At 48.6% G+C, this 27,914-nt stretch overlaps 1 protein-coding gene across 2 annotated transcripts; it reads left to right on the top strand.

Annotated features, from left to right (window-relative positions):
* The first annotated feature begins 503 nt into the window (after positions 1-503).
* Positions 504-25,944, top strand: CXXC4 (CXXC finger protein 4). Of its 2 annotated transcripts, XM_064510545.1 has the most exons (4): positions 506-1,062; positions 1,247-1,323; positions 3,594-4,844; positions 22,315-25,944. In XM_064510545.1, the coding sequence occupies exons 3-4, from the start codon at positions 3,765-3,767 to the stop codon at positions 22,357-22,359; spliced, it is 1,125 nt and encodes a 374-aa protein (XP_064366615.1). In that variant the 5' UTR covers positions 506-1,062; positions 1,247-1,323; positions 3,594-3,764; the 3' UTR covers positions 22,360-25,944. The 2 variants fall into 2 exon arrangements, with proteins under 2 accessions (XP_064366614.1, XP_064366615.1); XM_064510544.1 differs by having other exon boundaries at positions 504-1,062; positions 3,594-25,944.
* Positions 25,945-27,914: the final 1,970 nt, after the last annotated feature.

The following is a 27,914-nucleotide window of genomic DNA, read 5'->3' as shown; positions in this document are numbered from 1 at the left end:
GATTGCCCAGACACTTGCGTAACATCCACAATTCAGCTGACTATCTCACTTAAATACCCCTGTCATACGCAGCACCTAAAATGCCCGCAAAACTCATCGCGGGCGGCAGCCGCCAAAGAGACACAGCGCGCCGGGAGCCGAGGCGCCCGAGGACGAGGCCGCGGGCGGCGCGCCCCGCCTCCTGCGCCCCGCCGGGCCGCCGCGGGCCGGGAGCGCCGCCCGGGGCCGCGGCCTGCAGCCCCCACGGGCCGCCGGCGCGCTCCCGGCCGCGCGGGATCGGGCCCCCGCCCCGGGCCGCCGCCGGCCGCAAACTTTCCCGGCACTTTCGCCGCACGCCGGGCCGGGCCGGGCCCCGGGGGCAGCGGCGGCGGGCGCTGCCGCGGCGCCTCCCCTCCCCTCCCCTCCCCCCGCGGCGCGGCGCGGCGCGGCCGCCCGGAAACGGTTAAACGGTCGGCGGGGCGGGTGCGCGCGGGAGCGCCCTCCCGCCCCCTCTGCGGCGCGGCGCGGCGCGGCCCCGCCCGCCCCCCGCCGGCAGCTCCGCACCCGGGCGGCGGCGGCCCCGTGCCGTGCCGTGCCGTGCCGTGCCGTGCGGCGGCCGCGGCCCGTGTGCGCCTCTCGCCGGCGGTGCGGCCGGCTGCCAGCCCCCGGGGGAGGGGAGCGGAGCGGAGCGGAGCGGAGCGGAGGGGAGGGGAGGGGGTCCGCATCCTCCTGCGTCCTCCTCACCTCGGCGGCGAGCGCCCCCGCTCCCCTCCCCCGCCCACACACACGCGCGCGCGGGGAGAGGGAGGGAGGGAGGGAGGGAAGGGGAGAGGGCGAGCGGCTCCCCGGCTCCCTCCCTGCCGCCCGCCCTCCGCGGCAGGCAGACGGACGGCGCGCAGCGCGCCGGCGGAGGAGGGCGACCACCGCGCACACACGCACACACGCACACACACACTCCCTCGGTGCCTGCTCCTTCCTCGCCCCCCGCCGCCTCCCCCGCCCCTCCTCCTCCTTTCTCTGCAACAAGAGAGAGCGGAGGAGAGAGAGAGAGAGGGAGAGGGAGAAAAAAAAAGCCACTTACAGGTATTTGTTTAGTGGATCGGCGGCTTTTATTTATTTCCACCGCCGCTCTCTTCCCCCCCCCCCGCACCGACCACCCTTTTCCACAGCCCCTCGCAGTTTGTTTACAAGTATCAAAGTTGTAATTGAGGAGCTGCCAAGACACATCTGGATATTTTCTTCTTCTTCTTCTTCTTCTTTGTGTTAGGGACTGATGTGCAACTAATTAAAGGCAGACAGGCTGGTAGCGTCTGCAAATTCAAGCCCCCCCAAATAAAGAGCCTGGTAAGTGACCGGTTTGCTTTTTTTCACCCCTTCCTCCCCCCCTTTTCCCTTCTTTTATTTTTTTTGGGGGGGTGTTTTGTTTTTCATTTTGTGTTTTTGCTGGGGGCTGCTTTTTTTTTTTTTTTTGTTCTTGTCCTCTGGGATCGTAAAAGTAGATTAATGCTAGACTTGGGCAATAAAAGGCGCCGCTATATTAATTTATTAATTAATCTGCACCCGCCCCTCCTCCTGAATGTTAAATATGACCTTTGATCTCTCTGTCTTTGGCAGACCAGACATGCAATATTGAACATGTACAGTCACATTTGGCTTAAGCAGCAACAGAATCGTGAAGTCTGGGTAGCAATTTCTATTTATTTATTTTATTCGGGAAAATGAGGGCTACAGTTAAAGGGGGAAAATCAGTAACTACGTCTTGGGTCCCCTTTTCATGCTCCAGAGATCCATCGATTAAACAATAATGACCTGGTTGGTGGGCACCATCATCTTCTCGTTTCTGGTGGCAATAAACCTGGAAAGGGGGCTTGGGGGAGAGAGAAGGTAGCAAGCAAAGAAAGCTTTTGTGGAGAGAAGCCACTTTAATACTAGGGGGAAACAGGGCAAGAAAATGCGTATGTTACTTGAGTTCTTGAATAAAAGGCTAAACGCTAACGTTTTATTCCTTGCCAGATGTGTGGATTTCCTACACATGGTTGGCAAAACTAGTTTTATTGAGTAGCTGTTATTAAGGACATGCGGCTACGTTTGCATTTATGGAAACGGGAGGTTTTTGCTGTATGCAAATTCTTAGCATCTCTCCACAAGGCTACGTTTAGCCTAGAGCTTTCCGGGGCAGCCTTTGTATTGCCATCAGACCTCTGAAGGGAGCAGCAGTCTCGGGTTTTTTCCTTGCGTGAAAATGCAGAGGTGGTTCCCGTGTGATTGGGGGCTTTTTCTGATCGAAAGATGCACGTTAGTTCCTAATCCAGCCAAGGGTGAGGTTTCTTATTTAGATTTACTCTCCCCTAATCTGGATTTGTTTACATAAACCCTGTTTTTTAGTGTACAGCATCAGGAGAAGATGAAGTTTTTGCACTTGGTAGGTTGGGCTACAAATGGTTCATTAATCTAATTATGATCGTAATTACTGTAATTGATAACCATTCTGAACTAAACATACTGGAGTCTTGAAACTATACGTGGCCCCATTAGCGTCTCTAAAGTAAACGTTTCTGATCAATAGCGGTAAATCAGAAAAGATGCTAGAAATATCTCAACTATTCAGGTAAAGAAGCTGGAAAACAAAGAGGCAGTGTTCATAAACTGAGGGCTTTTTAAGTTATGTTTATGTTTTGCTTTAGTTCACGAAGGCTGCAATAATGCACCTTCCTCGTTGCTATAAACTAAAATATCCCCCTTCACCTCATAGGAGTGGCCTACGGGAAATAAAATGAGCACCACATCCTTATTCCTTTCCTAAACTTTGCTAAAATCGAAATAAAAAAAAGCCATCTTTCCCCGGGAAGGGTCAGCTCCGCAGGTAAAGCGATGCGCCTTGTGCAGCTTTCCTTGTTTTTCATCTCGACGAAGCAAGCCCTGCTCCCGTAACGCCTGCAGCAGGGGCTGTCCCCCCCTCAACCCCCCCCCGGCCCTTCCTGAAATCAACCTTGCAGAGCCCCACGGCTCGGCGCTGGGGTGGAGGGGGGGATCCTTCGGCGAGGCTTATTCGCTCTTTAGTACAGCTGCAGGCTCTGCGATCACGAGCTGTGAAATTGCCTGGCTTAAATATATATATATTTTTTTTTTTTTTTTTTTTTTATCGAGCGTCTCCGCTATCCCCCGCCCTCGCCCAGCCCCCGTCCTTGCTGCGGGACCCCGGCGGGGCCAGCTGTGCCGGGAGCCGCGCTAACGACCGCCGGGCGCAGAAGGACACTGTGGCAGCTGGCGCCGCCGTCCCCTCGCCTCGGTCTTTCTTTTTTTTTTTCTTTTCTTTTTTCTTTTTTTTTCCCCCTCTCCTTTTCCCCCCTCCCTGCCTTTTCGGCTCGGCTCGCCGGCGGGCAGGCTGCCGACTTCGCTGGGCACGCCGTTCGCCCGGGCTGCCCCTTCCGCCGGCCCGGCCCGCCGCCCAGGTATCCCCGGCGAGGCTGCGGGCGGCGGCGGGGGCACGTCCCTATTGGCCGTTATCGCCAACGGCCCGGAGCGGCCGTTAGTGCGCGCGCGCGCGCGCTCGCCGCCCCCCCCCCCCCCCCCCGGCCCGCGCGCCCCCCTGGCAATGACTTTCTTTATTTTAGTTGTGACAGCTCCCGGGAGAATGCGAGCAGAGGAGGCTGCCCGGCACCTCGCCGTCCGCGGAAATGCGCCCTAAGGAGGATTAAACACCCCCTCCCTCCCCTCTCCTCCTCCCCTCCCCCCCGCCGGCCCGGCCCGGCCCGGCCCGGCCCCCCCTGCCCCCCGCGGCCACCATGAACACCAACGTGTGCGTGGAGAGCGGCCCCAACCCCGAGGCGCCGGGGCTGCCCAAGGACAGCCACCTGCCGGAGGGGGCCCTCAACAGCCTTGTGGATTACAACTCGGAGATGGAGAGGTACCGCTCCTTCGCCACCTTCTACAAGACCAACGGCGGCGCCTTCCCGCAGGCGGCCAAGATCGCCCGCATCACCACCCCCATCTTCCCCAGCGCCGCCGCCGCCGCCGCCGCCCGCATCGGCATGTCCCCCTGGAACTGCGACACCGCCACGGCCGCCGCCGCCACCGCCATGCTCTGGGGCAGCGGCGGCGGCGGCGGCGCGGCCGGCGGCGCGAGGAAGCCCTCCTCCGCGGCCGCCGCCGCCTCCGCCTCCGCGGCCGCCGCCGCCTCCTCGCTGCACGCCGGCAGGGGCAGCATGCACCACCGGAGCGACTCGCAGCGGCTGGGCAAGCCGGGCTGCGCGCCGGCCGAGCAGCCCGCGCTGCCCATGGCCAACAACAACTTCCTCTCCACGCTGGCGCCCGAGCACTGCAGGCCGCTGGCCGGCGAGTGCATGAACAAGCTCAAGTGCGGCGCCGCCGAAGCGGAGATCATGAACCTGCCCGAGCGCGTCGGCACCTTCTCGGCCATCCCGGCGCTGGGCGGCCTCTCGCTGCCGCCGGGGGTCATCGTCATGACGGCGCTGCACTCCCCCGCCGCCGCCTCCGCCGCCGTCACAGACAGCGCCTTCCAGATCGCCAACCTGGCGGACTGCCCGCAGAGCCACGCCTCGGCCTCGCCCGCCTCCGCCCTGGGCGCCGCCGCCGCCGCCGCGGGGGGCGCCGGAGGCGGCGGCGGAGGCGGCGGCGGCGGCGGCGGGGGGGCCGGCGGCGGCGGAGGAGGCGGCGGCGGCGGGGGGGCCGGGGCGGGCAACCCCGCCAAGAAGAAGCGGAAACGGTGCGGGGTGTGCGTGCCCTGCAAGCGGCTCATCAACTGTGGAGTCTGCAGCAGTTGCAGGAACCGCAAAACGGGACACCAGATCTGCAAATTTAGGAAATGTGAAGAGCTTAAGAAAAAACCTGGCACTTCGCTAGAGGTCAGAGGCGATGATTTCTTTTTCCCCAGCCTCCCTCCGTCCCTCCTCAACCCCCTGCCCCCGCCCCTCCAGTGCTTCTTGTCTAGCTTCAAGATGCAGCATCCCTTTTCCGAGGCCTCCTTCAGGCTGTGAGGCTGCGGCCGCCCGCCCCGCCGCGACGCCACGGTGCGGGGCCCGGGCAGCGGCGGCCCCGGCCCTCCCGGGCGGCCGCCCGCCGGCGTCACTGCTGCGCGCCCGATGGGACCGGTGGCTTTCCTTTCGCCTTTCTTCTCTCTCTCTTTTTTTTTTAATTATTACTATTATTTTTTTCCATGATGCTCTGGGGTGGTTTTTAAGGGCTGGGGAGGTGGGGAGCGGTTAGCTGAATTGCCTGACTTCAGTGGTCACAAGTTCAGGGGGAAGGCGGTAGCTAGCTAATTTTCAGGTTGGCCTATGGCAGTCTGATCGAGCAAGACAACCGGTCGTAGAGCCCACGGTTGGCAGAACGTGCTGAAGTTATCTTTTTGGCAATATATTTTACAAAGTAACCCACTTACGGTGTGTAAAGTACAATGGAAAAATAGCACAGGTATTACTGAACTGATTTCTGACTGACTGAACTGTATATACATTTATTTTTACAATGTGTCCTCAGAACTGACAATGTATTGAATATTGCAAAGATGTAAAGACAGGTTTTCAAGTTTGCTAGACGTACAGAAGACAGGCAGGTATGATGTTACGGAAATTTCAGTTGATGTATTGAGTACGACAGACAATGGAAACAAAAATACACAAATACAAGTGAAACAGCTATTGGTTGATATCTTCAGGCGAAGGAAACAAGCACGAGGAAAGAGTAGTAATCATACTTAATCCCTTGTCATTATTAAAATTATAGTGTTGCTGGTTAGATGCACATATCAGATGTGTCTGAAGGTGTCGAGGATGATGGATTTAGTACAGAAGAGTAGTGTATATTGGGTGACATCAAGATTTGTAGTCACAGAAATTAGCAACTAAGTGAGAAATTACAACTTCCCTCTGTGTGCGTGCGCGCGTGCGTGTGTGTGTGTTGTGGTTTCTTTCCTCAATCATTGCATGCAGGAGTTGTCTCTCTCTAAGGAGAGGTGGGATGAGGGATTCAAGGGAGAAAGCAACAAGGAGAACCCACTGATTTGTTTCGCGTTAAATAAATGGAGATAATGGCATTGATACTGATACTGCCGTGGGACAAAAGCAACGGTTGGGTTTTTGGTCGATATTTGGCTGATACCATTAACTGTTTTGTAGCCAGACTCATCAAAATACCCAATTAATCCCTCCTTGCAAGAGTGAACTATCCTTGCTGAAGTTTGATTTGTAGCTCTTTCTTTCTTATGCATCATCTTAGCTGTTTTTTGTGAATGTATGATGGCCCAGCATCGCCAGTGCAGCAGCCGGCATGGACTTTTCAGGTGCTAGAAACTAGACTTTTTTTAACTGTTGTTCTTGTCAGTAATACACCATTGCTGATTTCGTAGAAAGTTTGCAGAGAAGATACAGAATACCCCGGTCTTTTAGTGATGGACCTTAATACCAAAGTACAGCCTAGAAGAGACTTCTCAAAAAGGGCATCGTGGCAAATCCCCCAGCCAGCACCACGCGACGTAGGGGGCTGCCTTTTGTGCACCAAGTCCTCGCGTTAGGCCTACGAAACCAGGGTGCTGCTGTGATTTAAGGCTTATGATAAATGATAGATCCTGATGGATTATCGATTTGTGCAGAAAGTGAGCTATCTCCAGAAGAAACTAATTTATATGTTATCAGATCTTTCTGTGAGTTCATGTGCCTCTCTGAGCACGTTTCCAGAACTTCCTCGCTCCTGACAGAGGTGCTCTACAGCCTTAAAAATTGTTCAGGCATGTTATGAGAATGCCGCCCGTTGAAATTGTTTAACCGCTGTGACTAGTAAAACTGTGGTTTTATTAGCCACTCGTGTACTCTCGTAACCACCTGCCTTCACTTCTTTTCTTCCTTCTCTCTCATTCTCCTCTTCGTGCTCTAGCAGATACATAAAGACAAAAACTCCTCTGCTGCTGTACTGCGACTTGAAGGAAACAGGTTTCTGTTTCCCGCTGTAGAGCTAGCAGTAGGACATCACTTCTCTGCAGGTCGTGGCTGGTCACAGAGTATGTCATGGGATGTGGCTAGTATCTTTACAGGTGCCTTATTTGCCAGTAGGAAAGGAAGAGTTCCCAAACTGAGTAACTTTCTGTTATGGTCGTTATTCTCATTTCTTCTTGTTTCTCTCTCTCTTTTTTTTTTCTTTTAATTAAATAATAATAAAGAGTGACAGCATGACTGCCTAGAGCACATGTGCAGCAACACTGTGCTGGCTGTAAGGCAACCAGCTGGAAGCATGTCAGAGAGTGACAGGGCCTACATGGCTGAACTGAAGCAGCAGCAGTGGTTGCAGGTGGGTGAGAGCAGTCTCCCTGCTGAACTAGCTTCTCAGGCTCGTTTGTCTTACAGGCTTTGGGAATCCACAGATCTCCTTAGGTGATCCCACGTGACCTAGATAGGCATGTTCCCAAGGAAGTGCAGCAAGAAGCAAGGGGCTCAATGGGCCATTATATCTTTATATAATCTATGAATTGCGCTCGGCATTGGCTATGAATGGTGAAAATGACTAAAGCCAGGAGGTGAAACTGTGTTTAAAAGCAAAATAAACAAATAATGAGAATAATAATAAACAGTAAACTGGTTGATCCCACTGAAATTCTCTCTCTCTTTTTCCTTTTAAATCTGTTCTTCTCCTGGTGCAATGAAGGCATATGATAGAACTCTCAAGGTTAGTACGCTGAGTTTAAGACAGATTCACATTAATGCTTTCAAGTTCCTGACCTTCACATCTTTAATGGAAAGCTTCCCTCCCAGCATTTTTTTAAACACTTGAATTAATTTTTCCTATTTTTCTTGTAATATTTTTACCTTAAAAGTGTCCCAATGCTCTAGTATTTTACATAGAATGTTATTATTACTAGGAAATTTTATGTACGGTAATAATAAATCTATAAAAATAAGATTGACGTCACATTGCACGCTGCCTACTCGTATATGTATATTCTGTGTTCGTTCAGATTTACAGTTGGTTTAAAGAGACATAATCTTTATTTACCCATAGAGACTACTTATTTCCCTCTGATTGGTGTACGTTTATGTAACTTCTGCAGCAGGTTATGAAGATTAGGAACCCGATCTTACTTTACATTCCTCTCTCTTTGAAGCAAATCATCCTCATTTAGTGTATGCTTGTACTGATTTCAGTTGCCCTGCTTCTCGGTTTCAGGAGGATGATAGCAAAACCAGGCAGAGGGGCTAACTCATATCAGCAAGGTCTGAAGGATTCAACTCAGATGTGTAAGATCTTTTGATGCTTGGGCATGCTGTCGTAGTAGTCAGCGCCACTGGCTTTATTTGTAACTGCCTTGCTAATTAATACGGGCGCTATTAAAGTAAACATTTGTATACGGAGCTGAAATAGTAAATACCAACATCTGAATCTGAGGCACCTCACTGAGCTCTGTTTCAAGTCAGTGGGAGTTTGAGATCGCCTTCACCAGGGATGGGGCTCTGATGATTGATTTCAGCAGAAACGGCGTCTGATCCTGGAAGTCTTACCGCCATATGGCATTGCCACGAGGGAGGGAGGCTGTGCTGGCAACCGCAGAATGTGCACGTCGTGTTTTGGTAGTACATGTGAACACTGTTAAGGGAACGCTGCTGAGCTCTGTGGATAGGGGTCAATTAGCAGGGGCCTCCGAGGAAGCAATTTCCCTTCCGCCTCTCTTGCTTTGAATTACATGCATAAGTTAAGTGACTACATGATGGGATTGAGTAGCGCGAGGAGGTTCGGAAAAAGTTGATAAGGAGCAGGCAGCTAACCTGATCCAAGTGGCTAGCTGCAAGGTCAAAGGAAAGACCACCTCGTAGTCTGCGTTGCCGTTCTTCACTGAAATGTGACTTTCTGGCAGCACTTCTTGCCTCCCTGCTGCTGCCTCATGGCCCTCCGCTTGTGTGAGGGTCTGCAAAAAGGCAGTTCCTGCCCCCAGGCTTTTACGGCTGAAGCAAGAACAGCAGTCTGCTCCCTGTGCAGTTCAAGCTGGGTACCGGCTGTAAAGCCCTGATGGGTCCCGAATGCTGTTTTCTTCCTTCTTGTCCATGTGTGTGCCTCTTGCACCCTTCCAGGATGCGCCTGTTTTCTTCTGTTTCCAGGACTGAACTGGAGGTAAAGAGATGCGTTCTCGATAGCGAGTCCTTGGCGCTGGAATTCGCTTCTCACAGCGCGCGCAGGTGTGACTGTGCGTGGCAACTCCGCTGCGCTGTCTCTCTGGTTTCAAAAACGGCACACGTTCTTGCGGTGACGGTGTTGACAGTGAGGGGAGGAGACAAGAGGCAGGGAGAGATTTGACTTTCGTTGAGCATTTGCGACAGTTTCTGTCACGTTCATCCAGATTTTACATTTCTGAGATAAACATACATTCAGCAGCGAGTCTTCCTTTTGACCCCGGCAGTTTTTGGGGATGACATGTAACACAAGGGCTCCTTCTCCCACCTCTGGCAGAGGCCAGAGCAGCTGCAGGCATCTTTGCTCGCTGTGTCCTCATCTCCATAGCTTGGAAGTGTCATTGAAGCTATTTGACCTTCTGCTTTAAGATCAAATCCCACAAGGTGAGAATGTCTTCATATTACAGTGAAGTTGGTGGGAGACATGGTGTTGGGGAAGACGCTGAGAGCCCTGCAGAGCTGGGCTTTTGCTCTCCGTACGGTTCTGGTGAATTACTGAGCGAGGAAAACTAGTGGCAGGGTGAAAAGCCTAGTGCAACTCCGAAGCAGAGCTGGATGTAGTCTATTTTCCTGTTTCATGTTTTGTTGTTCCCTCTTCTTCATGTGATATTTAAAAGGCAAAGAGACTGCCAAAAACATAATATCTGTGTTCAAACTAGAATATACATTATATAAACTACTGTTTATATAGTGCAACGGCATTTGTATTTTGTAAAAGCGGGACAAATTCACAACATGTTTTCTTCAAATGAAGCTTCTCTCACCTAAAGAAATCTCATAGTGGTGAGATTTGGTACTGAACTGAACCAAACTTTCAGGAATTCAGCAAAAATTATAGAGCAGTCAAGGGTTTAACAGCCTCATTCATAGAAACACTACTTTCTGCTTGCATTGAAAATTGCTCGCTTTAAATCATTGAACTCTGATTGTTTGCCAGTGAAATTGTCCGTATGGTAAGAGAGGTTAACTGGTTATGACAGCTCTATGTCTTGATTGCACTGAGTAGTTCTTTGTACATTTTCCTAAATACTAATACAGGTTATACAGTTGGGTATCAGGATTTTGCACCAGACTTTGGAGTTTACAGTCAATTTTTTTTTACAAGTTGACATGTTGAAATCAATGCGTATTGTTTAGGCTGGACAAGTTGCATGGGTCATGAGAAATAGGATGAATGCCGCCACATTTTTTTCTGGGGCAGTAATAAGCATAATGGCTGTATTTTTTTCAAATCATCTGAGCAACTTTGGAATTTGTATTCCAGTTTGAGGTGCATAGAAGTCAGTGGGACTTTGCCTCCTATGTCAGCTTCAGCACTTTTGGAAAATCTTACCCGTTCTGTGTTTGCACAAAATGTCGTGGGCTGTACACCTCATGCCTTATTCATAGAAGGGGTCTTGTTTAAGTTGGTAGTTTTGTGAATATCATGTTATATCCTGCTGGCTTGGGGTGGCTAATGGAGAGTAACAACTGAAGAGTGACATTCTCAGTTTTAGTCTGCCTGTACATGTATTTTCCTACCGTTGTTTTATTGGGCTACTTTCCATGCAGTTCTGTTTGCTAGGTCAACATCTCACGCCTTTACTGAAGTCAGGGAAGACTTTTCTTGATTGGAGAATGAATTAAGATGTCAGATAGCGGTCCCTTTTGGATAGCAACATCCTGGTACTGCTGTAGGAAGCTTTTGGTTTTAGGAGAAATGTGCTTTAGAGAGTTAAATAGAAGAGAGATATTAGTTACTCTGTATCATACAATTGATGCGCAAGGGTGGCTGAGTCAAGATCCTTTCCAAATATCTTTAAAATGTGTCAACAAAAAGAAAACCAGCGGTCTTCAGACTCTTTACATGTATGTATTTTAACGGTTAGGCTTGGTAAGTGAAATATTTCTAAGCAGGCAAACCTAGAAGGTGCACCTTAAAGTCTCATCAAATACTGCATAATCCTTTTGATCACTGGTTGCGATGTGAAGCGGCTGCGACTGTATAGGGAAAGGTTTAGAGTAAGCTTTCCTGGTGTACCCCAGTGAGTTAGGAAAATTAAGAACGTAACTCAGGTCTCCGTAAGTAAGTCTCTGGGACTTAGCCCCTATTGCTAACAATTCCTGTGTCACCTATTATGTGTTTAAAAATCTCCCAGTGATACCGTGTTTTCTGAGGAATAATACCATCTGAAGAAAGTATTTCTCTGTTTCTTTGGTGTCTGTATTTTCTGATAGCTCATCTACTTTGAATGATCATGCTCAACCACAATGTCTTGAAGCATGCGGTTTCGTTTGATACTTTTTTGCTATTTGGGAGCCCGGCCTGCTGCATCTGTCTTTTCTCTTCTTTTGGGTACCTTTATTGTTTTCCACAGTCATATCTTGTTCAGTCACCTCCAAACACCTGTCCTGAAATTGAATTACTCTGCGGTGTAATCTAAAGTCTTCTCCCATTTCAGCATCCTATGCTTTCTGTTGTTTGCTGAGTTATGTTGCACCATACTTCAGATGCGACAGCCATTTAATAATGTTGAAGCCTTAGCTCTGCAGGGGCTAAAAAGATCCCAGCAGGCTTGTTAACTTCTACTCTCAGACATTATGGGAAATATTTTCTCCTCCCTGGAACTCCTAGGCTTCCTCTTAATTAAGACCATAAAAATCCATAGCCAGGTATGTGTTAAGCCTATTGAATTTTTTGTAGTTGTCCAAAGTTTCTCCATTTTTTCATATTTAGCCAGGTACTACAGTGCCAAGTGAAATAGGAGAACTTAAAAGGAGTAAAGCCAGCCTGGGTCATGCTGGATACTGCATTCTTAATGAGCAGCAAACTCATCAAATCCCTTTTTATTTAATCACCATGGAGTTTTATTCTCTCCTCAGCTCCGCTTAGCATTTTTCTTTATTTCAGTCTTTGAAGCGTTGGACATTTTAAAACTGTGCACCTCTCCTACCTCAGGACAGTATTCCTCTCAGCTCCAGACTGCCTCGGCCCTGGACTGTGTTGTACTTCCATATAGGATCCTTATTAGCTGATATCAGCCATCACTTGACTAAGAGTTATTGGTAAAGGGATGAAAGAGATTTTTCAAAAAAGTAAATTACTCAGTGATTTAGAAAGTGGAGAAGCAGCATTAGAATTTGAGGTCAAGAGAGGAACTTAACAAACACTGGAAAATTGTGAGTTCAGGACGGATACCACTTAAATGCGTGAGGCCAGAGGGGAAGGAAAGAACACCGCAGCAGCAAGCTCAAGCCGAGTAGGAAGCGCGAGAGGCTCCAGGCTGGCCGTGATGTGCAAAGCCTCGGTGAGGGGGGGCCTGCTCCTCACGGCAGTGGCTCCGCGACCGTGGGGCAGAGCGACAAAGTACTGGAGATGATGCGCTGTCAGGGAGGGTAAAATGGTAATGCTGAAAATGGCCGTGAGATCACTGGTGGAGAGAAGAAAGCAGAATACACACGTTGCTGTGGGCAGGAGGTCTGCCATTAATAGTTCAGGTAAGGTGGCTAAAGAGCTCATCGGTAACTATCTTCCCTGAGGAGAGGCCGAGTCTTTGTACACCGGAAGGGGACTTCGAAGATGATGAGCAGGGCTTTCCACATGCCGTAGCTGATAGTGAGATCCAGTTTCTTTAATTCATTTTTTAAATCGAGTAGAATTTATGGAGAGGTTCTGGAGACCGGGGTGAGCACGCGGCATGGGAGGAGTTACATGATCCGAACACGTTGTTCAAAAGACAAGGAAACGATGAAGGCATACGTACTGTCAGGCTGACAAATGTGGAAGAGGGAGGCGATGCTAGCAAATGAAGGACTGAAAATGATGATTTGTTGCTTGAGGACTGCTGGGGCTTACAGGTGGGTGTCCTGGGGGTGGTGTATAACGTGTCTTAGAGAAGCTGGAGTATACTGACATCTTGTTAATCTGCACTCTGTTAACACAAATAATGTGTCCCATCACCACAAATGAGATGCCCCAAGATACAAAGGTGTTACATCAGTTGTGGTTCGGTAACATCCATCCTTCTGCAGATCCTAAGTGCTGGGTGGGGACACAGGCGTGGTGCACCAACCCCAACAGTTACGGGCTCAGAAAAGAGCTGAAGAGCTCTGCGCATCTGTGTACAAAGTGCGGGAGGGCAAAGCGTGATAATCGTGGTGCAGTTAAAGAGGTCGGAAATGGAAAAAGGGAAGCAGGGAGTAGATTTTGTTAAATGTATGATCTTCCATGTGGGTGGTATAGTCAAACAAAAGCCGTCGGTTTTAGAGTGAGTAAAAGAGGAGAAAATATATTTGGAAGGGTGATGGGTCCGAATAGCTAGCCACCAGTGAGTGGATGGGAAAGGGCTTGATGACACAAGCTTAGTAATGAAATAAAACCTGTTCCCTCTAAATCACCAGTTCATCTCAGCCCTGGGAGGCAGTGATCACAGTCGGCTGGTTGCTTGGAAGCTGATGTAAAATAAATTGGAGGTCAAACTCCAACGGAGGTGACAGTGTCACAAAAATAATCACTGAGATGAGTGTTAATTGTCATCCTTGAAAATTTCAGAAGACGTACCAGGGAATGAATGGCGTTCAGAGCCATTTACGGTCTTTAATGTTTTCCCCTCCAGTGAGGGATTGTGGTGACCTGCTGTACGGGGGGGGTGTTGGTGCTCCTCTCCTTGTACCCGGCCTGAGGATACCCTGTGCTCACCGGCTCCTAGAGAGCCAAGCTGGCACCTGCAGTGAGTCTTAGGCATTGACTGAAAATACTGCCCGAGTCCAGGTAATTTACTGAGTATTGCATTTGGGTAAATATACATATTTTTTGAAAGTCTTGAGGAAAAGAAAACATGCAGAGGCCAAGCATTTAATGGGTGTATTTTTCACTGGCTCTTTTATCAGCAGCGTATGAAAAATCCCAAAGGAAAGAAGCAGTTAGCTAATCAATGAGGCATCGTAGCCGGTTTTAGGTTCTACGTAGGAGAAAAAGATGCTGAAGGCAGTGCATCTCTGGAGGAAGGAGCTTTAAATTTAGGTCTGGCACGGAGAACTGTGCCTCCGCTTTGTTTGGAGACCAGTCCATAAGAGATTACTGTACCCTGGAGCAGCAGTTTTGAGGATGATAGAGATATCAGACTTTGAGTGCAAAGACTTGTACCGCCGGATGACGAACCAACAGGGATTCCTCATTAATGGAATGAATGTTAACGAGAATAAATCTGTTTGTGAGCTTGTGTGTGTAGGGGGGAGAATACATGATAGGGACTGATGGATGGTTTTCACAGGGGCTGGATGAGAGAGCAGGTGGATGATGGTGTGTGTGGGAGAGGGAGGTCTAGGCACGTGTGTGCGTCCACTGCAGAGGAAGGCGCGTTTCTGGTTGATACTGTCTGACGGAGGGAAGCCAGAAGGAGTAGCTAGGCAGGTCCTAGGCGAAAGCAGAAACTGAGCAGTGGTGTGGTTATTTCATTTTTAGTGTCCTTTGCAGTGCAGCATTTTGAGTATTATGTTGCACGGTGGCAATAAACCCACACCCAAAAATTTCTCTGTGAAACTTTTCTCGGTGGCAGAGGTTCCTGCTTTATGCTAATAAAGCGTTTGGCTATTTTATACTAATCCCCGCGGTGCGTACAAGACCGCTAAGTGACAGCTCTCGTGACCTGCTTAGCATCAGTCCTGGCTCTGAAGTGGCGCTCTGTTTCAGAGCCCGCGCTAGCCTTTCCCCCGCCCCTAACAAGCAGGAGACGGGCCAGCCCTGCCTGCTGGGAGGCCGGGCACACTGAACCGACAGAAACACTCCTTCATCCTCTTGGCAGCCTTCAGGCGCTGCTGGAACGCAAATAGTAAATAAAAATAGCAGAATCTTCACCATCAGCTGAATAGCCGCTGCAGAGGGCTTAGCAGCTCCATCCTCAGGTATAGACATAGCTGAAAAACTGCAGGAATTGAAAGAACGGCTTGAAAGGGATACAGAAAGGGAATACGAAACTTCGGTCGCTTCGGCAGCAGAAATTACAGCCCCCTAACCTGAAAACCCAACCCCCTGGCGCCTCTCCCCTTCCACCTTCGCCAGAAGGCTGTTAAGAGCTCTGCCAGGGCCAGCGGAGAGGCGGCTGCGCGGTCGCGGGCGAGCAGAGGAGTCCCCGACGCGGCTCGCGGGGCGCTGCCAGCCCCGCGCGCGGGACGCCAGGCACGGCCAAGCCGGTGGCCAAGCCGGCCGCCCGCCTCGGGAGCCAGCGGCCGGCGGAGGTGGAGACTTGGCTCTGTCCCACGGCTTTCCAGCCAAAAGAGCTGCGCTGGCACACGGGAGGGAGCGTGCTGGAAAACGGCGGCGGCCAATTACCCCCGGCCCTGGAAGGCGGAGAGGAGATTTGTTCCTTCCCAGGGCTCGTCCTGCTTCCCGGAGTGATGCTCGTGCATGCCAGCCCTAACAGGAGGCAGCGCTTAGCGGCTCAGTCTGGCCCGCAGGGATTTCGAGGCAGATTGCAGCGCGTGTGCGCGGCCCGAGCTGTAGGCGCTCACCAACACGGAAAGTGGCTCCATCACTAACATTTCATGGGACTGAACTATTTTTCTTCGACAGTGTTAGTCGTGATTCCTTACGATTTCTGATTTGTTTGCCATCTGTTTTTCCCAATGGTGTGATGCAGTTTTTAGATCAAAAAAGTGAAATTGTTTACCCATTCCTCAAATTTAATCTCGTATAGAAAGTGAAAAAAATTAATATATAAAATAAACGATGATGTGCACTGAATGTAAATGAGAGGTATGTTTGGTTATTCTTTCTCCTGTGGAGAAATGCATTATTTCTCAAATTATTCCAATTGATTTGGTTGGGGAGCTACTGCCTGCTGCTGATGGTGGGTCCAAGAGGAAGGATCTGGCCCTGTAGGGACAGATCTTTATTTCTCCAGTTACCATAGGCACAAATCCTTTATTCCCCAGCTAGTCTCACCGAAGTCTCTCGAGGTTGTTAGCTGAGTAAGTTATTGGAGAGGAGCTGGGCTTTTTGTCCCCGAATTAGTAGTTCATTTTTTGAGTTTCTATTTGTAGTATCCCGTGGCGGAGGTTTACTTTTCACTTTGTGGAGTTGGCGGCAGAGAAAGTCAAACGAGTTTCCTAATCTGGTATGTTCTAAATCTGGTTTGTGTCAAATACAGCATGAAAGATATGCAGTGCAAGCGGAAAAATAACTGCCAGCAAACAGATTCATGTCCTCTCAGAGCAAATAAAACTGACTTTAAAATAAATGTTAAATCTCATCCCTGGTATGAAGGGACACAGGTCCGTAGCTCAGGTATGGTAAGAGATGTTTTAACTTGGGTTGTTAAACTCGCCACTGAATTTCTGACCTGACGTCCTCATCCCTTTTTATCTCCTAAGCCCAATAGTAAGCTGGTTATTAGAGGATAGCGGTACAGCGCGCTAACACATCTGGTGAGCGGAAGGCAGCGTCCGTGGGTAGTCGGGGGTTTTGGCAGAGGCGAGGTGTGACAGCTTCATGGACCGTTTCACACCTTGTCCAGAGCCTGCAGCACCTCTCCGTGGGCCTGAGGTTTTGTGGGAAGCTGCCAGGACAGAAAGGCGCCGACTGCTGCCACACGCCGAGCTCTCCCCGCACCAGCCGGTGCCTAGACGTGCTGCAGCCGTAAAGCTTGCGGGAGCAACACCTTGTCCCTGAGCAGCCGCAGGCGTCCCCCTCGGTGTCGGCACAGCTCGGTAGGACCTCCGCAGCCAGCCTACCTCGAGGGCAGGGAGAGGAGTGGCTGCGAGAAACGCGCTGTTCCCGGGAGCAGACATCTCCCTTCCTTTCACATTTCCAGGGTACAGAGGGTTGGGAATTCACACGCTTTTTTCTGCCCCCAAGCCTGCTCGCCTGAAGAAAAACATTCAAGAAAACTGTGTGAGCTGAATTTGAGCGTTAGGAGCTTTTCCCCAAAGTCGATGCTGTAGGTAATGTATATTTATGAGAAGAACAAAGTGGGCCATAGATAATTTTAAAGGCTGCTTTCCTCTCAGGGAGGTTCAGCGTTTAAGCAAGGAGGAGGGGAGCTGCTATCCAGACCACGGGCTGGCAGAGCAGGCTCCCAGAGGAAACTCGGCATCCTTCGCGGTCTTGCAAAGCGCGGGTGTCACTCACCCGTCTCTGCGGGAGTACGACTGCCTCTGCCGCCCCTGCTCTGCGTGGGGTGGCGGTACCCGAGGGAGCGCGTTAGCGCGGGTCGGGAGATGGTGTCCGTCTGTCGGGGTGCTGGAGCGTCTCCGTGAGAGAGACAGCCGCGGCGCAGTGACAAGGCTGCGCCTGTACCTGCGCGTGTGTGCCCTGGCGCCCAGCTGTGCTGGGGAAGGATTTTTTCCTGAGAAGGATTTTCACCTCTGTTATCTGTAGCCACCTTGCCCCTATGTTTCCTAGGAGAGCTGTAAGAAAAGGAAAATGTGAAAGGAGAGCAGTTTTGGGCAGAAGGGGGATTTGAGTACGGAAACTGAGTTTTGGAGCACATGGATCTGCACCAGACTCTGGACAGTTTCTGTACAAGCAGCAATATGTGCATATCAGACATAACTTCCACTGGGATCAAGCTGTCCCCTAAATCAGCTTGCAGCGCTGGAAATATAGGGCCTGGCTTGGAGGAAGGGGCAGGACGTTTGCTATCTCACTGTTGCGACTCTGCTCCTCTCAGAAAGTCTTGTGACTTTTATGGGATTGACTAGGTCTGTAGTCCACATTCACAAGTGTGTAAGGGAAGTACCTAGTCAGGGGTTTATGACTAGTGGTGCTCAGTGTCTGCTCTTGGGCTGCTGATTGATCCAAATTGCATTTTGTGCAGGGACCAAGACTTTCCAGTTGAACTTCTTTGCCATCATGTAGCACCAGATTTCTCTGTCTCTGATCAGACATACACAGAACTTCGTGGGCCAAGTTTTATGCCATGTGTCCACTGGCCTAAGCTCCAAGTTGCACCTCTCGTGGAAGGGATTTCAAGAAGGGATCGTCCTCCAGCGTGAGAAACTCAAGAGTGTCTGTGGAGACGTTGTTAAGGTCATTTTTCCCTATGTGGCTGGCACCAGGCCAGCTGCTTTGGGAAATACAGGAAAATCCACCTGTTTCAACTGCATTGCCATTTGAGTTTGGGATTCGTTAGGGAAGAAGTTCCTTCACTCCTGTCTGTCTTTGCAGTCACGTAGGTCTTTGTAAAGACGGTGTCAGGTAGCCCAGATCTTCCTGAGCGTACCTCAGGTGCAATGTACTTCCCAGAGGGCCTCTGTTGAGCTGGCTGGTTTCAGCCAGGGCTTCTGCAAAGGAAGGAGGAGTTCCATAGCTGGGCTGTAACTGGCTCCAGCCAGCGTGCGAGTTTGCTTCTATGAGAACAGGGTTTTTGCTCATGGATCAAACATCAAAGGATTCTTACATAACGCACCATCTTTAAACACTGGTAAAGTATTAGGCCGTAATCGTGTAGCGCTCTGCTATATTTTATTATTCTGTTTTATTTACAAATATGGTTCACCTCTCCCCAAGTGATTCCCTAGCCTTACAGAAAATAATAACAAAGATGGTTCATGCTGAGTCTTATGTATGCAGCTATGAATTTGGTCTGCAGTCCAAGCACCAGCATCCGTAGCAGGAGCTGCCGGCTTTCCTGACTTCTGATCTGCGTACCAAATCTTCCAGGCAGCTGGCGAGCCGCGAGACTCAGCCGGCCGAGGAGAGGGGCGTCTCCAAAAAATTTCGTAGGCATGAGATGACAGTGGCTCTCGTTGTTCCTCCACGCGATGGGGCTGAGCTGGGCAAGCTGGTGGGCCTAAGGGTGACCCACTGGTGCTGGCTTCGGTAGCCCCACGGCCTGGCACCCAACAGCTTGCCAGCGTGGCCCCACGCAGTCAGTCTGTCGGTCACCCTGGTCTGTGGGAGACATTATACTTTAATGAATGCTTCTGCTGCAAAAATACCGAGCTCAAATGTCAAAATGGAGTCTCTGGTGACAAATTTGCAGCATCTGTCATTCTGCTGTTTTAACCTGTTGTAAGTGTGTGCACACATGCACATATATAAAGGGCCTGCTTTTGAGTTCCTGGGCCTTTTGCTGCTTGCCGTAACCAGAACAGATACATGTGTTTTGTCCACTACTGCTTTATTTAAGGGTATTTCACTGTTCTGTTGTGTTTGGTTGCTTTTTTTACCTTCTCATGAAGCCAAAAAACATAATGGTCTTGGTTCTCTGTGTAAAGGTGATTTTTCAGGAACACAGTTAAAATATAGCATTTAAGATGTTTGAGCTACTCCTTCTACTTCTGTAGCAAACTCCGTTTTCAGTGAAAGTTGGCAAGAAGAGAAACGGAATAGGAAATTTTGAGCTTGAAGGTCATTTCATATCAGGTTGCGTAGGGATAAATTCTCGCGAACCCCGTGCTTTATAGCCTTACCTGTTAGGAGCAGCCGGGGCTGCGGGTTTCGGAGTTTCCCCCGGGAGTGAGGCTGCTGTTTCTCAGTATTTGCACCGGCAGGAGCGGTGAAGGCTGCCTTAACCAACGCTGATCAGCTCCGGTTGTGCTGCTCCCCCCGCACCGCCCCCTTCCAGGGGAATCTGTCTTCCCTGTCACTCAGGATAATGATTTCCTGCAAGCCAAACCGAGATCCAGAAATGCGTCGTAATCTCGTCGAGGGTTTGATTCCCCAGCTGGGACTCTTGCGTTTATACAGCCGGAAGGTAGATGGTCATTGCACTTAAGCTTATACATTGGTGTGCTGAGCCACTGAACGGGCTGAAAGATCTCCTCTGGTCTTGAAATAACCTTCAGTCTCGTAGTGGTAAAATCAAAGGATTTCATCCCATAAATTGGTTATGATTTAACTTGAGCCACCTGTTCTATTTTAAAAGCTTTTTGTTTAAGTGTGGATTAATAATTCATTCCCAAATTGGGGGTTAGTGCAATGGATATTTAATTGTAAATGTGTATCTTTAATTAGAACTTTGTATGCGGATACAAAATTCCTTATCTTGTAGTTTTTCCAAAGCACACGTATTAAACCAGAGCTTTGCCCTTCAAAAATATCATTCTGTGAATTTAAAGGTCTGAATGACCTTTTAATCAGACGTTGCACCTTTACTTCCAGCTGATATGACAATATCTGACAGTAAGTCAGCCTGACGCTGCAAGAAAATAAATAAAGGCAATTTCAGTCTCTATTTTTTAAATCAATCTATCTCTATCTGTGGTTTTGTGTATAGGTAGATGGACCCATAGGAGAATATTATATTTGGTTTTCAGGTGAAGGCAATATATTAAGTTTAATACATTTGCATGCTTGGCTCTTCTCTTCAAATTGATTTAGGCTTGCAATTGTGTGCCGTCGGTCTGAACTCCAGCTTCTTTTGCAGCCAACTTCCTTATCAATTATAAATCTGTAGACCTCACTTATTGTCAGCAGCCATCTTGCAGCCCGCTCGGAGCGGCGTGGCTGGTCGAGCGGTCGCAGCCGCGCTCCTCGGCGTACCTGGGAGGGGAGGTTTGCTGCGCCTTGCCGTGGTTTGTGCTTGCACCAGCCGCGCGTAGCAGGGTGCCGTGGGGACCGGGAGAGACGGACGCGGGCCGTTCCTGCCCTGGGACGGTGACACGGAGCTCTTCTGGGGGATTTTCTTCAACAAGCCGGTTCGTGGTCTTTGGAAGTTAATTTTCGGGTGATTTGTTGAACTTTCGCATTCCCGGGGAGGGCCTGGGTGTTGGGTGCCGCAGGTCAGAACTGTGGTGGCACAGCAGAAGCATTTCCGTCTCTGGTGTTTCTCTGGGCATGGATGTTAAACCTAACAGCAAGAGAAGCCCTGCTCCCCTTCCCTGCAGCTTTTCCAGAAAGCAGACCCGTGTACTGCTCCAGCCTGCGTGTAACAGCGTGCGCTGGTTTTGCAGCAGAAAATATTTGCCGTAGTAATGAGCAGTTCTGAGGAATTCTGAGAGCCATATGGAGGCGCGGAGTACGACCCCGCTGCGCGTTCTGGGCGCCTGCTTCGTCGGGCTTTTACAGACAACACCGGACAATGCTTAGCCCTAAGACAAAAATTAAAGAAAACCTTCAAAAAGGAACACGATATTTATTGAGAACATGCGCAAAATCAGGGAGAACTCTTTCATAGCCGGGGTTTATTTGCTGTTTCCCGGGGTTTGCTTTGGGGGAATTTCGTTGTGTGTGACCCTACGGCTTGTGGGCACTTGGCAGTGAAACAACCTGCCCCACACGAGGTTGTCTCTGGGCTTGCTCTTGCTCTGTCTGTGGTCAGCGTATGGTCATTAATGCTGGGGGGGGGGATACAAGGAGAAACATATGGGTCTGGATGCACAGAGTTTTTTCTTTAAGGGCACTTTCATCATCCCTTGATTTTTGAAGGAAACTGAGGGCAAGAAGTACCTCCCAGAAATCGCACAGCACCTTGCAGGCTGAGGGCCTCCGTCTCTTACGTGTGTTATGCTTTAACGCTCTGAAAGCAACTTGCCTGCGCTCAAACGCGTGTGAAGGCGTCGAAATGCAAGTGGATGCCGTTTTCAGGGGGACAACGGACGGGGCAGGGAGAGGCTAGCCACGCTGAAAGCAGACGCTTGCTGTGCAAGGCCAGGGTCCGGCACGTGTGCGAAGGAAAGCAGGAGGCCCGTCCCCTCCGAGCGGGCAGGACGTGCCCCTCGCTTGAAGTCCAGCGGGTGCCGAAGTGCTCTCTGCGCCGCATCCTTCACGCGGGGCGCTTCCCGAACACGGGAGCGGTGCCTGCCTCCCTGCCGGAGCGGAAGGAGCGCTCCTGCCCAGGCGCCGCGTGACCTGCGGAGGCACCGAACCGCAGCGCTGCGCCCAGTACGCCGTGGCATAGCGGGAGCAAAACCGGGTGGTTATTCTGAAAGCATTGTCTATTTTTCACTAGATGTTTTCTATAACAATGTTTACATTTCCATGCCTACCTTGGTTAACTACGGAGGAGACAGATAGCCTGCTAGGTGTGTTATATATTGAGAAAGATATATGTAGCCCTTGAATGGCCTATGTTTAGAGAAGGGATGTTTGTATCAGTTGTCAGGCCGTATGAGGCATTGTGTTGTTCCTAGATAACTGAAAATATGGCTAGAATGTAAAGGGAAAGAAAGCAACTAGCAGAAATCGAATATTGTAATGCCACAAAAGAAAGCTTAACTTGTTTTCTTGCTTTTTTTTTAGAGAACACCTGTTCCCAGCGCTGAAGCATTCCGATGGTTCTTTTAAGCAGTAGTGTATCTTATTTTCAAGGCAGTCCGAAGTGAATGGCAAGCTAAAGTCTTGTTTTAAGAAACTGCTTAGTCCACCATTGAAGAATATACTCAGATACTATTTTCATTTATGTATAGGGGTTTCCTCAAAAACAAACCGCAAAAATCTGGGAGCCTGGGGAATTGGCCAGTTTATTCACATTCAGTACACTGATTCTTTCTTTGATGTAACTTAGCTATACTAGTGAAGTTGTTGTCTATTTTTAAAGTGGCTGTAAAAAAAAAAAAAAAGTTTGGGTAAACCCCTGCTATAAAGTCATGTATCTTTGAAAAGTAACATATCTATACTTCATTTTCAAATATATGTGTTTCAGTACTGTAAACTGTACAGATAGCAGCTTGTATTTTGTGTGTTTAGACACAAGGAGACAATCATGTCTGAGCATCTATGGAGATTAACGGTTTGTACACAACGGTGTGGTTCTGCGAGTTAAATCCGGAGCAATAAATTCTAGCTTTAAATATTATTTTGCTAGTTGTTTAGCAGCAGCAGCAACAGCAGCACTGTTTTACCATGCATCCTTCCATAGAGACTTGATGCCAAGTTTTACACGATAAAAAGATTATGATGCATCTAGCAATTACCTTCCGTCGTGTTGGTGTATGAGGGGAAGACATAAAATTTAAAATTAATCTTTCGAGCACGATATTAGAGTAGTGGTTTATGCACTTGCATTGCTTCCAAAAGAGCTTTACAGAAGGGTATCCCTCCAAAAATGCTGTATGGTGTTTGGCTTGCTTTTGACTGTGCTGTAAGGTGGAGTGCACGGCATTGGTGGACGTGCAAATGAGCCGTCTATGGAAAGTTTGTTCTAGGATACAAAATGAAATAAGTACGAGACCTTAGGAAAAGTGATGACTCAGTCAAATTACCCTCCATCTGTGAGTTCTTGTGTAAGGTTTTCCGTCAATGGAGTAAATATTTTATAACGTTGAATGCAATATTTTTGTTCCACGTGGAGCTCTTCACAATTAAGCGAGTTAAGATGTTTAGACTGGCTTGGGTCTCACTTGCAGTTGTGCTCATATGAGAGCCTGGATATTTTGGGGATATAAAAATTAACTCTCTTTTTTAATTTACAAAGAAGGAGTGCTCCTTGCACACACGTCTTGGTCCACCGATCTTGCCTTTGTTGAACCACTGGTCCCGTAGGTCCTCACGAGAAGGCTCTGCCAGTCTTCTTCCCGCCCTTGCTACGTAGATAAAATGTTTGCTCCTTGAGAAGGCAGTTGACGGAGGGATATAACTCACATGTCATAAAAGATACGGAAGATACTGAACTTAGGGATACTTAATACCAGTTGATCACCACTTTTTATTGCTTGGCTTCGTCATACCACTCATGAGTGAAAAGGCCTTCCCATCGAAGTCAGAGAATGCTGTTGTGCCATGTATTTGATATATTTACTACTTCACACAAGATAGGACTATCAGTAGTTTCACAGACAAGGTGCTGAGCACGGAAATACCTGGTTAACGATGCGCAGAGCGTTCACACCTCACGTTATTTCAGCCCTTTCTCCATTCCCTGCTCGTTTTTCCCGTCCACGGGCCCGGGTGACCCTCGGGCCGGATGGCTGGGAGCGCCGGGGTGCGCAGCGTGGGCTCCCGGGGCACGCCGGCTTTCGCCGGGCAGGGAGCCCGCCGGGCCGGCGGCTGGTGGGAACGGCCCACGGCCCCAGGCCAGGCACGGAGAGGAGAGACCTCCCGGGGTCGGACACGTGCCAGCCAGGCCAGGCACGGCGGAAGGGTCGGGGACAAGCACGGGGGAGCGCGGGCGGCCGGGCTGAGGCGTGCACCGACGTCCCGGGCTTCGGGCCCCCGCGCACGCCTACATTTTTGCATGGTATGACGCCACGTGCTCGATTTCAGCAATGAAATGTCACCTTCGAAATGCCTCTGTCACGTTCCCCCTCTTACGGTTTGTAAGAGGTGGTCGGTCGAATAACCATACGATAAGCTTTACCTCTGCTCATCTGGCAGCTTTGTACGGACTTTCTTTTTGGTTTTGGGGACTTTTGGGTTAGGGCCTCTGCTGTTTCCTGCTGGACCGATAAGAGCTCTGTAAGGTCTTCTCTACCAAAACGCTGATCGATTTATAAACTGAAGCCTTATTTGCACATCCGGCCGGTAAGCTTGCCTTGCTTTTTGGAAAATTGTGATTGCTCTTACAGAAGTAGAGACAAAATTAAGTTCAGGCTACATTAGGTGTACAAAGATATTCATAGCAATGTACTTAACTGTCTAATACCCTAATGTTGCATGTCTTGATGTGGTTTCTTTTTTTGTTTCGTTGTTTTGTTTTAAAGAACTGATGGATCTGTATATTGTAATTGTGGTGTTTTACATGTCAATTCAAAATTGTTAAAAACAAACAAGCAAACCTGTTAATTATTAAAAACGAACAAGAGTTGATTTTCCTTTGATTTCCCCATATGGTTTTCATTTGGGATATTGTTCCTTTACATCATCACATTTTTAGATTTTGGTAAAACGGTATTTATATGATGTAGTGCGCATAGAGCATTTTGATTAGTGATGTTTGAAGAAGGAAATCCCTTTCTGGCCCCTCTCTCTCTCTTCCCCTCCCCTCCTCCCCACATGTTATATACATATTTGTAAATCAGATTATTGTCAAGTTCTAACTACCAAATTTGTTCTTTTCACGAGGTCCAGAAATATTTTCCGGTATGAAAATTTGTATTCCTCTGTGTCTTTCGTTCTCACAATGCAAAATAAAAAAATGCAGAGCATAATCTTGCAGTCGTCTAGGCATGAGCACTAAGCCTAGCAGAAGCATTTTTGTCATACCCCAGATAAACTTATGGAAAACAGTAAGGCTGAAAGGGAGGCGCACGTTCACGTTGCGGGAATTAATAACAGACCCTCCCTAGGAGAAGAAATACTCCCTTTCTGTACAGAACCCCTGGTATGTCAGTCATGCAATTAATGTTAAAGAATATGAAGTCTTCAAATGGGCTGCATCTGTAATCAAATAATGAAGAAAGAAAGTAGTTAAATGAACATACCATTCAGGGTCGGATACATTCAGCAAAAAGCAGTAGTGGGTCTTTGATCATGGTTAGATGCATAGTGATATCAAACAGTGGGTTCTCATGTAACAGCTAAATGTTTCAGATTTTGTTTTTATTAAATTTGGCAGTTTCACGCTGAGCTCCACTGTATTCTTAGTGAATAAAAGACAGCTCCTGTGTTACAAAGTACTCCATTTTCACAATTGCAGGGAACTAAGAGGTTTTTTCCAGAAACGCGGGCCACAGAAATGTACTCCTTTCACAGTGTTCTCCTATTTCTGAACTGTGCAGTTATCTATTAAATTTTCTAATAGATATTTGTGTAAGGTGTATGTATGCTTGTGCAATTATGGAAAAAAAACAGTTTTGGAAAACAGTGTATTTATTAAAAAATAATCACTTATGGGGCATGTACAAAACTGTATAAAAACATTCGATTTGCCCAGTAAAGTTGTTTTTGTGATATTTCTGTGTTGTTGAATAAAGGACTTTAGTATTCAAAATATCTCTCTTTTTCCATAAACAGGTTTTGTTTGTGGGATCTTAAACAATGAAAACCTCTTTTTTTAAAAAAAAATAGAATCTTCCAAATAAGCGGGAAGGTCCAAATGCTGACCTCAGTCGTGCGTGTGGGAATGAGTGCTTATGAAGTGACGGTACTAGAGCTGCCAAAGGAATTCCGTCGCAATTGGCAATTGCTGGAAACCCCCTCAGTTGTGTACGTGAAGGTAACGTTGTGCTCCGAGGTTTTCTGAGACGACAGAAAGAACTACCGCCTTTTGAAGACGAGGAATGTTATGTTAAGGTTTCGAGGCTATGAAAAGGTTAGTGGAGTAGAAACAAGAACTGCAGAAAAGCCTTCGCCCCTCTAATGCAGGCCGCTGTTGTATAATAAAAGCACTGTAGCGAGGGTGGTGATAAATTAGCAGTTAGCGCCATAGGGAAAGGCATACGAAGGTGAAATCTCATCCGTAACTCTCGCAACGAGCAGTAGTCCTGAGATTAGATTATCGTGTTGCTACTGGAGTATTTGGGATTATGAATATGGTTGGTGAGAGGACGACAATAATATTTTACTCCTGGTTTTACTGCTTCTCAGTTCGAAGTTCTGCTCTTTACCTGCCTCAGAAACCACCCGCGGTGAAGGAAACAGCTTCCCGTTTCCATTGTAAATCCCCGTTCCAGTTACCGACGTTACAACGACTTCAGATAGGAAGGAAAGTTCGTGACTGTGCTGGCAGCACATCACCTGATTTTGGTGATATTTCTGTTAATGTTCCTTTAATAAACATAATGCCTGGTCCTGTGTGCCAAAACAGGGTTACAAAAGGCTTTGAAATACAAGGTAGATCATTTGGTCGGTGAGCGTCCTTCAGTGCCAACTGGTTTTTGGGGCGGGGGGGCCTCTATGTGTCCTTTCGCTTTTCTTAAGGAAGGAACAAAAATGAAAGGAATAGAGGTGGATTTTTCACTGATCCTGTCTTCGCTCGTTGAAACCTGTAAGGATATATGTTCTTGTGAGACGTAGACCGCTCATTAGACAATGCCAAGAGTGAATCTTGAGTACTTTTTGAAGAGGAGGAAAAGGGCTGCCAAGCTGCTCAGGCATAGTCAGTGATCCGTCCGGATTAAATATAGACTCCTCGTGGAGGAAATACACTCATTTTGTGAGATGGTCGATGTGGGAGCAGGAAGAGGTCTCTGAGTTCCTATACCTTTAATGCTTTCTCTTTCAACTTTTTTTCCCTCAAGTATTGTTTTATACCAGTCTGACTGAAAACGTCCCTCGGCTCCAGAGAAATGCTCATTGCAGATAGGAACCTTGCAGTTAAAAACTACCTCTACCTTTTTATAGCTTTTATTTTTTAATTTAAAAAAATCTAAAAAAAAACCCCACAAATGCAAGCAGATAATTCTTCAAAACCAAAAATGACAAACTCCTTATTGAGCTTGTTAAGAGGAAGGAAAGGATCCTTTTTGCATGGCAGCTCAATTCTTCTAGGATATATTGGACTCCGTTTTTTTTCACCACGAGCCAGCTCGGCTCTCTGTGATATTTCTCCAAGAAACGAGTCTGAAACTACCAATGGTCTAATGATATGGGGCCAGGTGCCTTCTGGGAGGTCCTAGTTCTCCTCAGATTCCCATGGTCTTTACTAGAAACCTTGTGAACTTGGACCGTGTTATGTAGGTGACTTAGCTGTAAGTTCTCCCTTATTCCCCTGTGAGAATTAACTCTGTCACCAGTGTGCAGTGAGCTTGGGTAGAGAGCCCTGAAATTTGTAAAGGTGAGAAATACATCTTCTTGATAATGACTGTGGAACGTGCGATAAAGTTTGAGACTACTGGAACTATTGGAGTGGAAAAAAAGGTATTTTTCAGTATCAGCAAAGATGGCAGGATCCGTTCCCACTTTTGCTTTGACTCTGGTTCCTTTGGCGAGGAGCGAGATGGGCACGCGGGGCTGGGAGCTGG

This window comes from Dromaius novaehollandiae, chromosome 4 (assembly GCF_036370855.1).
Source record: "Dromaius novaehollandiae isolate bDroNov1 chromosome 4, bDroNov1.hap1, whole genome shotgun sequence".
In the NCBI taxonomy this organism is placed as follows: domain Eukaryota; kingdom Metazoa; phylum Chordata; class Aves; order Casuariiformes; family Dromaiidae; genus Dromaius; species Dromaius novaehollandiae.
This window is presented reverse-complemented; position numbering and strand designations above follow the sequence as displayed.

Excerpts from the sequence above, each read along its gene's own strand:
- CXXC4 (XM_064510544.1), top strand. The coding sequence starts at position 3,765 with ATGAACACCAACGTGTGCGTGGAGAGCGGCCCCAACCCCGAGGCGCCG.